Here is a 17704-nt window from a genome sequence, read left to right as displayed (position 1 = left end):
TGGTTGCCAATTGTAATGCCAAGTGCAACAGTGAGTGGGCTTCTATGCCTTATACCATTGGAATTTAAATGAATATACTAACACCCCTCTTAAACTTAACATCTGTGTTTAACCGGTGCTTCCACATTAAACACAGGTTAATCATGAGGTTAACCCATGACTCAACCTGATGACCTGAATATCACTAGCAGGATTCGTAGGATGAGGGCTTGGTGTAAAAGGAGAGAACTCTTTGCTTGAATGGAGATAAGAACCTAATTAAGAGGCCACTAAGTGTATTGTTTCATTTGTTTGCAGTTCTATCTCACACACAAATACATCTCACCTCTCCTAATAGAGGAGTTTTCCCATCTGATTCGGTGACCCAGGCGTTCTTCTCAGTCCCACGGTCATAGGACTCATATGGAGCATTCCCTACCCTCTTACTGGTGGCTACTGCTGGATCCTGGGGGACAAAGGAATACACTCATAAGAATATAAAAGAATAGAAATGCTATTACAAATAAACTTTTGCTGAAGAACAGCAATTTGGTGTAGACTGACTTACAAAACATAAAAACATAATTTGGGTTCATTTTTCAGTGACACATCATAGCATTGCAACATTCTGAGGTTTTTGTCAGAAACTATAAAGCAAACTAGCAGTAGTGTTTGGACTCTCACAGGGTAAGCTGATCATTAATAGAATCAGTGATTGGACATGGAGTTTACTTTTATACAGCAGCAAGCTCCTATAGTTAAAAAAATGTTCTGTTGTCAAGCTTCATTATAGCTGAAATGTATCAACCCAACATCACAGCATCAACATTTGGCTTGTAATACAAATATAAGAACACTACCAAACAACCCAGAATTGCAAGGTATATTGCAACAGCTGTTTTGTAGTAGCACTGGTTGTTTAAAGGTGATTTTGTTTTTGTTAATGCATCAAATAGTTAACATGCTTCATTGACAATGCGGTCTTTCTTACCAGGATGAGGATGTATCTCTGTCCCTTCTCATGAAGGTAGTCAGCAAACTGAGGCAGCTCGCTGAACTTGACTTTGTCATAGGTGAAATCTTTCTTATCCTCCATGTAGTCTATGTCAGTGTACTGAATGTCCTGTAAAAGGAGAAACATGCTTAAGTAGGGGAGTTACATGTACATGAGGTTCCAAATTACTGCCAAAATAGCTATTACTATCATATAGTTTAAAGGTAAAAAGAATTCCAAACTCAAAAATTTGACCACAAAAAAGTCCTATTCTTGCTTTGAGACTATTTTTTTTTAAATACTATATCCTATATGAATAACTTAATGAGTTTATTTCAATTGGGTGAGATTTCATTAGATATTCAAAACATAATTGGAGATGCTGGCATGCTGGCATGCTCCATGTATTAAAATAATATTTATATCTTGCATGAGTGCAATTTATACAAAATTACTCTTAATACCTCTTAAATGTACCCACTCATGCTTCTGCCTCTGTGCATAACTTCCACTCAAAATTCAGTATCTTCAATAAGACTTGAATGCATCATCATTACAGAGTATATTCCCATTCCACCATCGCTTATAAACAAACTATTAAGCATTAGTACTGTGAGTAGAACTGAAAAAAAGACACAAAACAAAACAAACTTGTTTGATTTAACTGCTAGCTTGTCTGTTCACCTGCCTTTGCTTTTTCAGACCTGATGTGAGTGCAAACAACTCGGCTAATGTGCTGCTAAACCTTGGGAGGACAATGGGAATGTTAACACGTTCTTTCGTTTTTTTTGCAGGGGTGTGACTTTATGCTCACTCTCTGTCTGTCTGTTGTCTGCCAAAATCTACTTCATATTGATAGAGCAGATGGTTTGGATGGCTCTGCCAGATCCTTCCTCTAATGGTAATCAGCTCCAGACATATTAGGCAGAATGTGATAATGCCCTCTGTGGTCTACCTAATGGTTATCAAATATGTCCCTGAGTACAGCAGGAGAGGAAGCAGCTGCATCCTAATGCCTTTTGGATATCAAAGAGAGATTGGAGATTATCAGAGGGAAATATTGAGATGGGTTGGAAATTTGTTTGCATTTGATCTTTAGATAAGACAGAGTTCAAACTGTGTCCTTGATTGGTGCTGCCATTGCTGAGTTTTTTTTTTTTTTATGGTTGAAGTGTTTTATAGGGACATAGTGTATAAAGATTAGGATTATGAGTTTACTTTGGTAATTATGGAATAAAAAATACATGAAACATCAGCGCTCGTATGGAAAGGACTTCTTACTGTTACTGTTAGCAGGCTGAGACGGAGATAAGCTGTGAGGCTCATTCGCAAGAAAATGTCAACCAGAACTGTTATTTATCAAGTGTCTCAGAGGGGAAGAGGTGTTGGAGTAGTTTTAACATTCAGATCAGGATGAATGAGATAATGAAAGGAACTCGGTCGATTGATCTTTGATCAACACTAACATTCAGTGATGCTTGAAAAATAGTGGTCCCGGGATTGAACCTATAGAGCCCAGAAGACTCTCCATTATTTGACAGAAAGCTGGATTACCCCGTCTAAGCTAAAGGCCATCCCTATCACTCTGACTGTCTGTCGAACTCCTGCTTCAACCTTCATATCACGTCTCCGCAGATAGTGTAGTGGTTAAGGCTCTTGCCTCTGGAGCCACACAGTAGTGCATGAGTGGTTCAAATTTAACAAGGGGTGCACAAGGTGAAGTATCAACTCCCCTCACCCCCTGACCAATCCCCCCCCCCCCCAATAAAAAAAGCTATACAGCTGGTGGCAGCTAAAGAAATCCCCCTCAGCACATATCCTGTATTATCACTGTTGGTCTTTGAAATGCATATTATCTCGTAAGAAAAGGAAAACCTTGCAACCTCCCTTAACAGTCTCTCAACATTTGACATCTCAGGTCAAACTCAAAGACCTGCCTCTGCTCTGCCCCCAGCTTCCACTTCTTGCTTTGCAAAGAAAATCAGTGATTCAAATGGAGAATACCTACCAATATCAATAGAAAAACATGTTTTTTTTTCCAGACTTTACAGTAAATGATTGATAAAGGTCTCAGGCTTCTGATACTTTCGGTGGACTTTGCCATAGTCTCTCAGTAATAGATTGCCTATTTCTCTTTGTCATGGCATCAGGTCCTTGTGAATGGAGAACTTGCAGTCCAACCTTACACCTAGTCTGGGTTTATTTTTCATTTTTATTGTGATAATAAACACAGTGCAAACAAAATGTGATAAGAATTTATATGCTCAAGTTTTAAAACATGAGATAGTGAGCGTGCAAGTGCCAAACACGTGAGGGTATTTATGCACCTGAAATCCTGAAAATCCTTAATATATCATAAATATTTATGTCACATTTGAAAAATTTGTAAAAAAAACAATTGTTACGCATTTTTATCACAAGAATATGAGCAAAAAATCATAGACTGGGATAGGGGCAGCAATAGTTTTGATAGCGATTTTAGATAGATTTGTCAGACATACTGCATATTGAAAACCTGAAAAATAAACAGAAAAAGAAAGACAATCGAGCACACAGGTTCTTACATATGGGAGGCCCACAGCACGATTCCTCTCCACAGTTTTCTTGACCTCATTCAGGCTGCCGTAGTCCCATCGAGAAAGCTGGAAACCCAGTGACCAGTATGGAGGAATGACAGGCCTGCCAATGAGCTGGACAACATAATTGGACATAGTTTAAATGCATTTGCGGTGCCAAGGCAACTCTCAAACCACAGCACAAGAGACTCACCCACAAAACATACCCTGTATATTTTGTTGCCTTTAGAAAATCACAAGCAATTATGTGCACCTCACCTCAAGGAACTCCTGCACCACTTGTTCTGGTGTGTCTCCAAAAAGAATATAGAAGTCAAGGACTCCTCCAATCGTTCTGTAGGTCACAGCTGGGGCGGGCTGCAAAATCACCTCTAAAAACAGACACAGAAGGTAGACACACTGAAAACTCTACTATTCTTAACTGTATATCATAACCTAAAAATGCCCTCTCAAACAACTGTGAACTAGCAATACCCCCTCCTTTTTGTGAATTTTCCTCATGTTTTTTATTCTTTCATTCATTCGGTCCAAGAACACACACAAAAACAAACAAACTCACATTATATATGTATCAGTCAAGACTAGCTGGAACAAAAAGCTCTTATGTGAGAAGACTATAGACATGAGCAATAGAAACATGTCAGCGGGCATTCACCTTGCTTTCAGTCATCCCCTTCATAGAGACATTCATAAAACAGTCATGCAATATTCTCTTTGATTTGTCAGCACAGTTTTTTGATTGAGGCAATAGTAGATCCATTTATGTTAGGAAGATAGGGCATAACTGATGGTTCATGTGCCCTTGAACCATTTTGAAGTTTTTTTTTCTTTGTTTTTTTTCTGATGTCCAGGTTGCCTGTGCTTGTGTATGCATATCTACATGAGTATCATACTGTATGATCATGTAATTGTAGAGCAAAATACAGTATGTATTGACAGTATGTATTGACCCTAATTTTTTAAACACATTGCTGCCTTTTCAGTGTATGTGTGTGTGTATGTGTGTGTTTATCTTTACCCATAGCATTGCTTTGTGTGTGTTTATCTTTACCCATAGCATTGCTGTTCATTAGGAAGACCCCAAATGACTTTCCACTCTCATCTTCCAGACAGAGGAAGAAGGGATAGTGTCCATAGAGGTTATGTGTTCCCTGCAGGGAAGGCAGAGAGACAGACGGATGAAGGGATGTGGGGAAGAGGTGTGAGGCACAGGAGGGAAGTGGAAGACTCATTGAAGCTGAGGGGGTGACTTCACCACCTAATCAGCTTATAAGACATTCAATTATAAGCCCTTTGGGAAGGAGAATACACATGTAGGGAGCACACACGTAAACATGTCATGTACACACACACACACACACACACACACACACACACACACACACACACACACACACACACACACACACATCCTGGCTAGACTTGTCAGCTGTAAGCCTTGGAGCACATATGTCAACAGTCACCGAAAAAACATGAACACAGACATGAAATACTGTGTTGCATTCCAGGGATTGACATATGTATTTGTAGATGCAGCAAGAGTATAGACTGTATAGACTGAATGTGCACTGTATTTATCAATCTGTACATGTGTAGGTTTATGTACGTACATGAACAATTGTGTCTCAAACCTACTTCAAAAAGTGGAAATACCTACAGTACCAGTCAAAAGTTGGGACACATCGTCCCATTCACTTCAATGAGAAGCGTGTACAAACTTTTGACTGGTACTGTAGGTAATAATGACATCAATCAGCTGACTGGTTAGGTTTTATAAAACTATCTGAAAAAACAAATTTGTTGCCTTAAGATTGTTTTAGCAGTGTGTGCGAGTGTTTGTTGTATATGTGTGATCTTCCTCACCCCATTAGGAAAAGCATCTCTGGTGAAGATAGGCCAGGTTTTCCAGTTTGTGTCATGGCGATACTGTCTATGCACATGCTCTCCCAGGCCATAAATATTATGGGATGGGAGCTTAGCAGACAGCTGTAGGTACTGGTCTGCAAACACCAGTGGAGCCATCGTAGTGTCAAACCTGAATGTATTTGGTTTAAAAAAAAAAAAAAAAAAAAAGAAAAAGAAAAAGGAAGAACAGGAGACAAAAACAAAAGAACAGGTCATCACTTGGAGGTGAGAGGATGAACTGATGCGAGAGAGAGACCAAAGTGATGTGGGAAAGAGAGGGACGAGGTGAGAGAGAAAATGTGAGAGACAAAGAGGAAGTAAGACAGAAAGTGAGAGTGAGATGCAGCGAGAGGAGATAGTGGGAGTGGGAACAAGATAGGGATGTGTGGAGGAGTTGAGCTGTAGAAAGAAAAACCAGGGAGAAGACAGACCATCCAATCAAGCTCTAATAAGGCCTCTGGGTGGCATTTCTCTAGCCTTCAAAACAAGACATACACTGGTAGTTGAAATACTAAACCTGCTCTAGCGGCAAACAGCTGACAAAACAAAGATATAGAGACAAAATATACAAGTAGCAGTTAAAAATACAGTGCAAATACTAACTTACAAATTAATGGACCCACAGAAAGGCTAATACCCAAACAAACTGCAACACAGGATTAGTCTTTAATCAGTCAATATACCCAGTAGTCTTCAATCATATGACATTGCGTAAGTTGTTGTTGTCAGTCAGACCCAATAAGATGACTGGGAGGAGCTTCATGTGTAGTCAGTGAACATGTCTATTTACAAGTAGCCTTTATGGCAAGAAGAGAATGCCCACACACCAGCCAGACAGGTCAAAGAGCAGAGTGATTATAAGTATCATTACTCAGTGAGCACACACTCACATGCTCTTTCCATTAATAAAACTTTGGATATCTGGGGACTGATAGCATCATATTCATTTAATTATGACCTAATGCAGGTTTTTTGGCATTAGAAGTAAATATTTAAACCTGATTATCACTCTGATGTGTGGGCTTCCTAGTGTTCATGTTCTTGATCATGTGATGATAAAGATATTATCAAGTAGTTATAAAAATCATGAAACATTAGTTGTGATATTTCCCATGATAAGAATGAAATATGACAGCTTGGAGTCAGTAACAAGCCTGACAGCTCATTTTCAGTCTGAATATTACAGGATTCTGGTGGAACAGCAGAAAATTTAAAACATTACAGTTTCAAAATTAAATGTAACTGCGCCAAAAAAAAAAAATCCAGCTTCAGACCACAGTTAAATGGCAGATAATTGCAACAAATGTTAGACTTATAAAATTTTATTAGATTTGGCTACTGCTGAGTTCACAGTCACACTGCTTCTAATAAAGAGTCTGAAATAAAGGCCATTTTAAATCACTTGTAAGCATAACCACACAACAAAACTATTAAGTCAATAGCTTGTAGTTAAAAACGTTGAGATGCATTTAGCTGAATGTTTTCTCAACCACCTGTTGATTATTTTCCCATAATAGCTTAAACATGATTAATCCACTTGATAGTTACCTCGGGTCCAGTATTTTCAACAGAATAGGTCTACTTATAAATGAATGCTGACATTCTGCCTTCATACTACTGTAGTGACCAATTTATAAAATCTCCTGGGAAATTTTAAGAATTAATTTGGTGGTTTGGATGTTAATATGAGTTGTTTGTATTCCAACAACTGATAGAAACCATTGCCCTGACTTCAAAAGTAAAGTGGGTTCCTAGGTACTGCCATATGGTTGTCCTTTCTTAAAGCTAAGAGGAGTATAATGCATGGAAAAAATGTCACCTTTGGGAGGAACAAAGTGTAATTTCAACAGGAAAAAACACTCTTGAAGGCGTAAAGCCTGACCTATCACCTGAATACACTGCATAACACACTGAGTGATTGTGGCAATTCACATAACAAGTGGCCTCATAAACGCGGTCATGAGAGCAAAAGAAAGTTAGAGCAATTTGATTACTAAATGGCTGCTAATCTTCAGCAAATCTCCAGAGTAATCACTGCCTCTAGTTGAAGGTCGTTGGCAGTACTGTGAAAGACAGCAATGCTGCTTTATATACCAATAAGTTATTTAGAAAAACTGAAGCTTTATGTAGCAAAGGCATTCCAGTTTGGGGGTTTTGTGGCTGTGAGTGAAGATTGTAAATGAAAGTGAACACATGGAGAATTTTTCACAATGAAAATGGAATTCTTCAGTGTGAGAACTAAGGATCCCTGCAGTAAAGACTATTAAACAATTGAAATCATAGAATTAGAGAACATGGAATGAGAACAAACTGGTGTATCACATGGATCTAACACTCGGCTTGCTTGTTTAGCAGTCTTTTTTGTGTCAGTTGTATTGCTTTCACTGAATGTTAAACCATGTCTGGATAAATGTAAGACTCAACTGAACATTTCCAAAAAGTAGCTTTAGTTTTCACCTTCCCATAAAAGAAACTTCTGAGTCATCCAGATTAAAGATAAACTTTCGCCTTGCAGAGAAATTAATCATGTGCTATAAATGGCAATCATCTCTGATTCACAACAGCAGAGCATGTGCAAAACACCATTAGTGTATAAAGTCACGGTTTAGGCATTTACCTCCATGCATCACTTCCTAGTAGTAACAAGGATACTTGTGCCTGCACAACCCCTATTTGTCACACAGTGCCACATTCTACGACATCACAGTATCCATGATAATAATTGTTTAATGCCTGATGGTGTTCAATAGGAAGTGTGTGTATGTGTGTGTGTTTTGGTGCACATAGCATTGATCATTGTGATGTCACCCAGGGCACTCCATATGTGCTTGGAGTGACATGAACATTATTACTTGTTGCTCTGGGAAACTAATAGGGAACATGGGAAGTCATATGTTATTATGTGGGAATAATGCATAACAATGTGAACTTTTGACACAATTACATCAATTGAGATACACAGAATCAATGGTTAACTACTGACAACTGTCAGTTCTCAATTCTATAATATTACTGGGAGAAGACTGTGAAGAGGGATGAATCAAATATTCAACAACTTAGCTTGTCTTATAATATTTTTGGGTACTACAACAGTTATTTTGTCTCCAGAATTACATCCACATGATCTACTGTGAACATTAATTGCATAGCAGTTTCATAATATACGCCATAACAATATTCCTTCTACATTGCATTGCATTAAATAGTAATGCCCTCATCCTCTGCTACAGGTGCAGTCATAGTATATGCCATGCATACTGTATAGATTAGCACATAGTACACATATATGCCTGGATGCACATAATATTATTTTGTTGAATAAAGTGCGGGTAGTCTGCTGTCTTTTCTATATCCTTCACTGTCTACATGGCAAACAGTGTGGTATTGTTATTCTTATATACATCTCCCTTCCCCATCAAACACAAACAAAGACACAATACTGAGCACTCACAGGATTTTTTTGTTCTCCTTCCTGCGCACAGTAAGGCCAAAGGGTTTGTGTGTGATCTCCAGTGTGTTGCTGATGGGGCTGGATGGGTGACTGTTGAGGCTTCTTACATGCTCGTGGGGGACCTCGAACCTCTGCCTGTGGGCATCAAAGATCTGAGGAGAGGAAAGGGAGTGTGAGTGTGTGGCCTCATATCTCCCAGTGATGTTTGTACTTTGTTGTGCAGATCACTATTCTTGTCCTCTTTTGTTCTGTGAAGCTGTTGTGTTAAACACGCTTTGATAAAATTGCTTTTGAAAATAATTTGACCGGACTAGATTTATCTTACAATTTCCTTTGTCACTGTCAAAATGTGTGAGTGTATACATGTGAGTGTATTTGTGTGTGCAAGCAAAAAAAGGTGTTTAACAGAGAGAGACAAGGAGAGAAAGGCGGCGTGTGTGAGTGTGTACCTTAAATCGGAGTCGATTGTTTGACTGCATTTCTGCATGAAATGACAGCTCTTGTACATCCGACCCAAATAAAGAAGGAGAGGCCATTCTCTTCAGGTGGGCTTTTATTACTGCAATTCAAACACAACAAAAGCAGGGTAAAGGTTATAATGCATATTTAACTGCTTAAAGAAGAGGATAAAGATGAAATGACACAAACTACTATTGTGGTATTATAGTGGTACTATTATAGCCTTTGTTATTTTGGTCAAAGTACAGAGGTCAGCTAAGATACAAAAATATGTTTTGTTTCTTTTACACTGTCTAGTTAACTACTTATGTTAATATTTCCACAACAATTCTGACCAATATCCTTTGTTTATAATTAAGAGGCCTTGTCATGAACACAATGTGCCACATTGGCATCCAGGCATTGGAGAATGATGAGCCTTGCAGCTACTTTATTTCTTATTCAATCAACATAAAAAAATAAAACATTTAATCACAACATGAGAAATATCTAATCCTACGATGATGACTGAACAGCAACAATAAAAAAAGAAACTGCAACGACCCACAGTTTGAGCACTCCACATAAAACTCATCAGGCAAGCTGGGATGGGAATGCATTCAAGCAGATGTATTCCCAGGTTATCCATTTACCCATATGATCAAAGGGTGCAATATGCTTACAGAGCCTGAGTCCTCAGTTGCCTTTGAGGTAAATATGCAATTTGCATAGTAGCCTTAAGCGATACCATGGCTGAATACATGTAAAATATTTGAAGACAATTTGACTTATATAAAAAGGAGCGTTTTCATTTTTTGTGTTGATTAAAGTCTCTGTTGAATAAAATCAAGCCTTTCTTGGGCAGGCCAAGAGAAATGACTGTTTCTGATAATGTTCTTCTCTGTCTAAGCGTTTCCCATTTTTCTATTTAACCACCTTTGCTACAAAAAACAAGCCCCCAAATATTGTTTTTTTCTTGCTATTCCAACAATGTGACTGAAAATGTTGTTGTTCAGACTTTAAAATGTCCAATGTTCCTTTTTGCTTTACACAATAACTATGTTCACACAAAGCAGTGAAATCAAGCAGAAAATAGAAAAACCTGCATTCTCCAAAGTCAATCATGTTTCCTGATATGCCATCCATGTCATATTTCACAGATAGACATGCCTTAGGCAAAGTAAGTGAAAATGGAAAAAAAAAAAAAAAGATGAGGAAGACAGATTTAAGGAATGCGGAGCAGTTCGAAAATAAGCTAAAAAAAAAGGCTAAATATTTTCATCAGTCAGTGAGCGCAAGAGTGGGAATGCAGGGCAGAGAGAGGGGAAATAGGGATTTACCATAAGGATCCGGTTCCTCCACTGATTCCACTGTGTATCCATGGTTGGTTGAGAAGAAACACCAGGGAACATTTCGCTCATCCAGCGGGCCCCAGCAACATCCACGCTGCTCACATTTTAGCTGTTCAAGTGACATGGATATAGTTGATATAGTTATCATACTGTAACGACCATCCATATTACCATTACTGTCATTTCTGCTACCACAAACAACACCATCATGAAAATGCCAGCATTTAATTATCTTCATTATCATTATCATTGCTGGAGTAATCTTATTATTACCAAGGTAACAGAAATCATCATCACCTACAACACTAATTCAGTTGTGACAATACTTAGAGTAAAATCTGAGTTGTAAGAGTTGTAAAAAGAACCAGGCTTTATGAAAACTCCTTCCCAACACCCACCAAGGTCTTTGTGGAGAAAGTGTTTTCCAAGATCTTTGGAAAAACCTTCTTCACAAACATTATTAAGAATTGATAGTCACTCATACCTTTGAGGCTCCAGCATCAGGGAAACAGTCTACTCTTTCAGCCAGAGGAATATTTGGACACTGAGGAACAAATACTTCTGTAGTTTCTGCCAAAAGATGAAAGGTTTACTTTTCTCCAACACTAAAACAAACATTCAAAGAGAAAATCCTCTAATCCCTAGTGATGATTATATCATTTATTAGACTCACATGAACACTGTGAACAGATTAACTTCACCAATCATCATTAGAAATTTACATTCAAAAATGAATTAGCTGTCTATTGATGAAGATGCAGTGTTGCTATCTTTTATCATCTTTTTATTTCTACCTGGGAAATGTAATCAATTCTTCTTGGCTTATTACTCACTGAATACTCCACCTCCATCGAAAGGAGCTTTTCAGCAACTCCAAAGCCACCCTGCTTATTTGCATATTTTTTTAATGTGTAAATACAGAAAAAAATGTTTTAACTGGCCTATTTGCCCTGGAACTATTCACTGAGTTTCACCAGCTAACAGGGTCCACATAATACACCTCACAAGTCCTGCCCTCACAGTCCCAACAATGAACAAAGGCCAGGTGGCTAGCTAGCCTGCTAAGAAGACGCAACATGTAAACAAGACAACTTTGGGGTTACCCAGAGGCATATTTCTTCTTCTTAGGCCAAGTCTAGCTAGGAGTGCCAAGCTAACACATCATGGACCAAACTGTTATCAATCCTCATGCAAATCCTAGCGAGACAGCAATAGCCTACCTCCCAAAAATGATAGAGTAATGGAGCAATACTGGGATTACTAACTGAAATATATGTAGTGATTTTGAATTTGTAATCCCTTACACTAAAAAAGTAATGACATTACTTTCATTCAACATTCTTGGCCAACAGTAATTGGGATGGTGTAGCTTGGTTTGTGGCTAAAGTTGTTCATTGATGTGTTTCAGATTTATGTTGCAGGTCACTGAGTTTAAACTGCAGGCAAAAAATAATTTATTTAGTTTTAAATAATCCAGAAAAATATGTTTGTGTCATTAACCAAAGGTGAACTAATGTAAGAGGTGTGAGGCAACCATGGATACATGAGGGGAGGCATTTACTGGATGTACTTGTGTGTACAGTATACGTAAGTACCTTCATAGAAGATCTTACGTGTAAGTTGTGTTGTGTTCATCTGTGTTGATGTATATCATGCATGTATTTGGTAATGTAAAATGATACAAACACCGGTGATTGGGTATGGCAGTTGTTACCTTTGTCTCTTCATAATAAAGTTCAGTGTTTTTTTCTAAACCCTGTTCCCTCCTGAAATCCATGTCATTTTAACTTCCAATAGGTCAATATTAAAAATAAATGAACAAACAAACAAACAAATAGATGATTAAATTCAAATATGTATATTGCATTTTGAAACTGTCTTGTCACATGGTCTTGTAAATATGGCCTTTAATCAGGTACTTTGGACTGTTTCATAATTTCTAAACCTTTATCTTCCATACGTTTTCAAAGTCATCAAAGTCCACTGATGAATCTGCAAATTATAATTTAATATAATTGGTAATTATACACTAGGAAACCATGAGAACGAAGTTATTATTATTATTAGTAGTAGTAGTATTACTGGTTTGGTGTCCCCATGCTGTTTTATTTTTATTTCTTTTATTTGTGTGTAACTTTGCATGTACATCTTTATGTGTGTGTGTAAGCGTGTTCACGTACCATCTTTAATGACTCCAGGTTCTCCAGTCACAAACAGAACTATGAGAGCGATGGCTGCCACTGTCATCATTGTGAACATGACCATTAGGGTCACCTCCAAACCCGAGAACCGTCTTTTCCCCATCTAACACACACAAACAGAGACAAACACACATACACACAGAGTGTTTACAAAGGCCAACATCATTAACACTCATTAGTGACACCAAGTTTACTAAAGGCAAGGTCTGAAAGGTCTCAAAATCTTCCCTGCTTAATGAGGCCCACTGGCAGGACACACACACAAACACACATGCACAAAACAACCAAAATACAGTAAATACAGATCTGACATACACATACAATATATTTTCCTTGCATTAACCTTAGACCTTAAGAATGCTATGTGACATTGAGAAAAAGTGAAACATTGGGAAAATTTTAGAAACAGAAAAACAAGGAAAACTCAGAAAAAGAGAAACAGGGAGTTGACAAAACTGCCAAACAGGCCTGGCTTCAAAAATACATCCATCATATCACTCAAGCAATTAGGCTTCACTCCGATGTACTCTTGGAGACAAAAACAAGGTGAATGTCTGTATGTCTGTGTGGGTATGTGTCTATTTGGGTGAATGAGAGGCTTATAGCCATCCTGTTTAATGTGCTGTGAAGAGCAGGCGAGGGCAAAGAGAGAGACCGAGAGCCAAACGTGTGCGTGCCCCTGTGTGCTTGCAGTCAGCTGCACAACATACAGAACCAGTGCCAGCAATCCTGAAATGCACCGTTGAGACACAGAAAAAGACACACAAACATTATACAGTACAAACCCCGTTAGCCTCTCTCTTCTTCCATTTAGCTCACAGTGAGTGTCTAAAAATAGCTTTAACACATATCGTTTTACTTCACAGACATGCTGATACATGTAGCTGCACACAACAAACATGGAGACTTTATGGCTGCACTGTTGAGGTTCCCAAGAGTAATGGCAGTTTAAAATATTGTCAGATATTTAATTTGAACTTTATCTTAATACCTTAAATTCCTTGGTTACTTTGAGTAATAACTTTAAAAGTTAATGTCAGCCCGAGAGGCTGGTTGTCACCTGTGATTATGTTTAAGACTGGCATAAAAATGTGGATCAGCACAGAAAGAAAAAAAAAAATCTGTCATCAGTATTCAAAGTCCTCCAAAGACATCTGTTCCTCTGGGCTGCATTGCAATTTACAGTAGACTATTTAACTCTACTGGCAAATAGATCCACATAATCATTAACAAACTTAATCAGTCTGTCCACAGTAATATGGACAGAAATGTATAATATAAACATCTGCAAGCTACAAAAAAAGACTTTGAAAACTCATTTCAAGTCTGTGTCTATATCAGAGAGGATTTTTTGTTTTTTTTTAATTCTTTTATCATTCATTTATCATATATTGATGTTGCAGTTATTAAAAATGAATCCCACTAGCATCGCAGTAGTAATCAATCATCCAGCACCGTATTGTCAATCATGTTGTATCGTCAACAAATGCTAGAATTTGACAATAATGTAGAGACTGTTTACTCGCTGTAGAGTATAATAACTGTAATGTCAAATATAGATTATAGTTTTGTTTTTTGTTTTTTGTTTTTTTGAGTTGAAAAGACAGCCTGAGCTGCAGTCTTACCTTGGCTCTCTTCAATGTTCTGGGCAAAGTGTTCCTGAGTTCAAGAAAGATAGCGCCTTATAATCCACAGGATGTATTGTGGTCATAGGGGCTCACCACTCCTTTACTGCTTAGTGCGTGTGTATGTGGTGTGTGTGTGTGTGAGAGAGAGAGAGAGAGACCATACACGCACACACACACACACACAAACACAAACACACACATAAACGTGCGCAGAATACAGAGCCTATAAAATGCAAGATAACCATCTACAGTGAAAAAAACAACTGCAGCCTAAAATCCCCATATCAGCTTGTTAAAATCAATCATGTTATCATGTTTGATTTCACCGCTTATGAGTGTGTATATGTGTATCAGTTCCTCATGTTGTGAGGACATACTGTAAATCTGTTTTGCACAGTGGGGAATCACCTCCCTTATGGGGACAAAAAGCAAATCCACTTAACATAAATCATTATTTTTGGGGTGAAGATTTGGTTTAAAGTTAAGGTAAGTTTAGGGTTATGTTATAGGAAGAGTTAAGGTTAGGGTTAGACAAGTAGTGGTTATGGTTATGGTTAGGAGTCTCCAGGAAATGGATGTAAGTCAATGTAATGTCCTCTGAAGTGATGGAAATGTGTGTGTGTGTGTGTGTGTGCAGTGTGCTTTCATGTTTGTCTGGTTATAATTTACCCAAAGATTAGTGTGTATTTTTGTTGTTTTATGTAAGCTGTGACTCAGCATGTGCAATCTTTACCACACTGTGATGACATCAGCACTCCTCAGTAAGTGACACACACATGCACATGCACACACATACTCACACATACACTTTACAGTATTAACTAGTTGACTGGTTCCAGTAGAAAAAAAAACAAAAAAGACAACAAATTATATATCTGGGTATAATATCATATTGGTAGTGAATCCATTGTAATTAAAGCCTCAAAGTTATTATTTATGTATTTATTTTTATGTAAAAGAATACAACACAACTTCAGATGATACTGGAGTCACTGTATACTCTACACTGTATATATTGTTATTGTTATGTGGCATCCATTAATTAAATAAAAGTTATGCATAACTTTAGGCCCTATTTTTGTGGTGGTACAATGACCAAAACAAGCAGAGCTCTGACAGTTTTGTATTTTCCATACCTTGAAATTCTCTTTGCCTGTCTGTGTAGTATTTTTTTGCCCGGTGCTGCACAAACAGTACACAGGTGAGAGGAGATGCTTAATAATGATGGAGGTTCATTCAAATGAGGCAGCACAAAAAGGGAGTTGTTGGTATTTTGGTTCTTAGACGTTGTGCTTAAAATGGATGTATCAGAACCATGTCTGTTTCTGTGGTAATGTCACTTTGCTGGTGTCTTATTTACAAATACACAGCAACAGTGGAATAATGCTTAAAATGTAAATAAACTAAATTAATTAAAGTTTAAATAATTAATGTATTAATTAGTAATCAATAAATTACTCTCCATTTAGTAGATGCATTAAATGAGCATAAATCTGGGACTTTGGTAAATCATTCTGCTTTAATTTAGAATATAACAGATTATTTTGGTACGTCTTGTCCACAGCTGCATAGTACTATATGAAAAGCTTCTCCTGGAGTTCTTTAAATTGCGCCCATGACCTACTACTTTGTGCTTGTCATTGCACTTGCATGATTAAAATAGAGTTCTAAATGTTTTATCACAGGCAAAACATCTAAAGAGACTAATTGTGGTTTTTGCTCCAGCACCCATCTCTGTGTGTGAAATTTGCATGAATACTCTGCCGACAGTATGTTCCTCTAAACTCCACTGGGCAGCAAAGAGACGATTTCTTATCCACTGAGTATTCAACAGCTATTGAGTAAAAGTGAAAAAAGGTAACTCATTACAGAACTCTGCATGAGATCACAGAGTTACTGTGTAGATCTATTGCTCATTTTTACAGTCTTTGTCTTGTAACAATGCCTTACAGGCTGTGCGGGGTGAAGACAGATGACTGCACCCTCTGATGTGACACTAACACAATGACACAATCATCATCATGTAGCAGGTCAGCAGCAATGATGCACAACACTCACCTCCTCTCCGGTCATCGCACATGTTAAAGTCGTTGGGACCCGAAGAAAACAAAAGCAGGCATTTGACTTTCTCCCTCAAAGCCGAAAGTTCCACTGTTTGCTTTCCCAAACAGAAATGAAATATGACAGGATGCAGTCTGCCTCTGAGCATGATGTCATGACCGTGAAGTTTTCAGGGCCTGGTATTTGAAGTGTCCAGACAGAAGCTAAGATTCTCTGTGATCCAGTGCCATGGTGTCCACGCTGTTTGTTGATTTAGTTTGTGAGGCTAGAAAGGACTGCAAAGCTATGGTTTAAATTGTGCACAGTCCCTATGGCCAGACATCCATCCATGCCAATGTACGCTGTAGTTTGGTTATGGCTTGACTCCATGTCCTCCCAATAAAGAGAATGGAGGGGATCATCTGAACAAGCTATTCACTATCTAAAGACACAATCATCTGCTCTTCCAAGACAGACTTTGATTGCCATGGACTATGCAATCGAAGAAGCCGAGATGTGCTCTGGGTAAGTGTGTGTTAATGGGTCAATGTAGGTGAGATGGTGAAAGACAGGGGACAGAGAGGTTTGCATAACTGTGTCCATAATTTGGCAAAGATATGCATGTGTGCAACAAAAACATGAGTATGCCTATAATAGTGTGCGTGTACGTGCATGTGCATGGAGATACAGGGCGTCCAAGTCTTACTCTGATCATTCTACTCACTCCTCAGTCTTTCTCTCCTTACAAATCCAATTCCACTCTGCCACTGCCAATTTCAGGTGCTCTCCCTCTAGAATGCAGCGCCAGCCGATCTCAGTAGAACAAACTGAAATTGGCAATTCACTCCCCCGTATCGATCCAGTCACTTTAAAACTAGGCACTCAACATTGAGAGCTGCCAGCCAACTAAGTTTATATATGTGTGCTCATGCGTGTGTGTTTGTTTCTGCTTGTGGGGATGTGACAAAGGACCTTCACCAGCATCTTAGAGAATCAGTACCTGGATTGTCTATGTAATGTATGATCTAAGTTTGTATGTATTTACAATATGAATCCTGATATGTTTTTACTCCCTTTGATGAGGCTACTATAAGACATCTTCACCATTTAAATGCTAAATCCTTTATTTGCTACTAAGGT

General features: G+C 38.1%; 1 protein-coding gene across 2 annotated transcripts in view; it reads right to left on the bottom strand.

The window, feature by feature from the left end:
* The window catches only part of si (sucrase-isomaltase (alpha-glucosidase)), a 74491-nt gene extending 59927 nt beyond the window's left edge, over positions 1–14564 (bottom strand). The window contains exons 1-12 of one of the 2 annotated variants that reach the window (XM_044355065.1): positions 14522–14564; positions 12876–12999; positions 11180–11265; positions 10684–10804; positions 9355–9464; positions 8906–9057; positions 5413–5584; positions 4601–4700; positions 3808–3920; positions 3538–3663; positions 971–1102; positions 326–445 (exon numbers count right to left, since the gene is read on the bottom strand). In XM_044355065.1, coding sequence (XP_044211000.1) covers positions 326–445; positions 971–1102; positions 3538–3663; positions 3808–3920; positions 4601–4700; positions 5413–5584; positions 8906–9057; positions 9355–9464; positions 10684–10804; positions 11180–11265; positions 12876–12999 — 1356 coding nt within the window. In that variant the 5' untranslated portion in view covers positions 14522–14564. Of the gene's footprint in view, positions 1–325; positions 446–970; positions 1103–3537; positions 3664–3807; positions 3921–4600; positions 4701–5412; positions 5585–8905; positions 9058–9354; positions 9465–10683; positions 10805–11179; positions 11266–12875; positions 13000–13681; positions 13706–14521 lie in introns of those variants that run through there. The other variant, XM_044355064.1, reaches the window with a different exon arrangement.
* Positions 14565–17704: the final 3140 nt, after the last annotated feature.

The sequence above is a fragment of the Thunnus albacares genome, chromosome 6, assembly GCF_914725855.1.
Source record: "Thunnus albacares chromosome 6, fThuAlb1.1, whole genome shotgun sequence".
Lineage (NCBI taxonomy): Eukaryota > Metazoa > Chordata > Actinopteri > Scombriformes > Scombridae > Thunnus > Thunnus albacares.
This window is presented reverse-complemented; position numbering and strand designations above follow the sequence as displayed.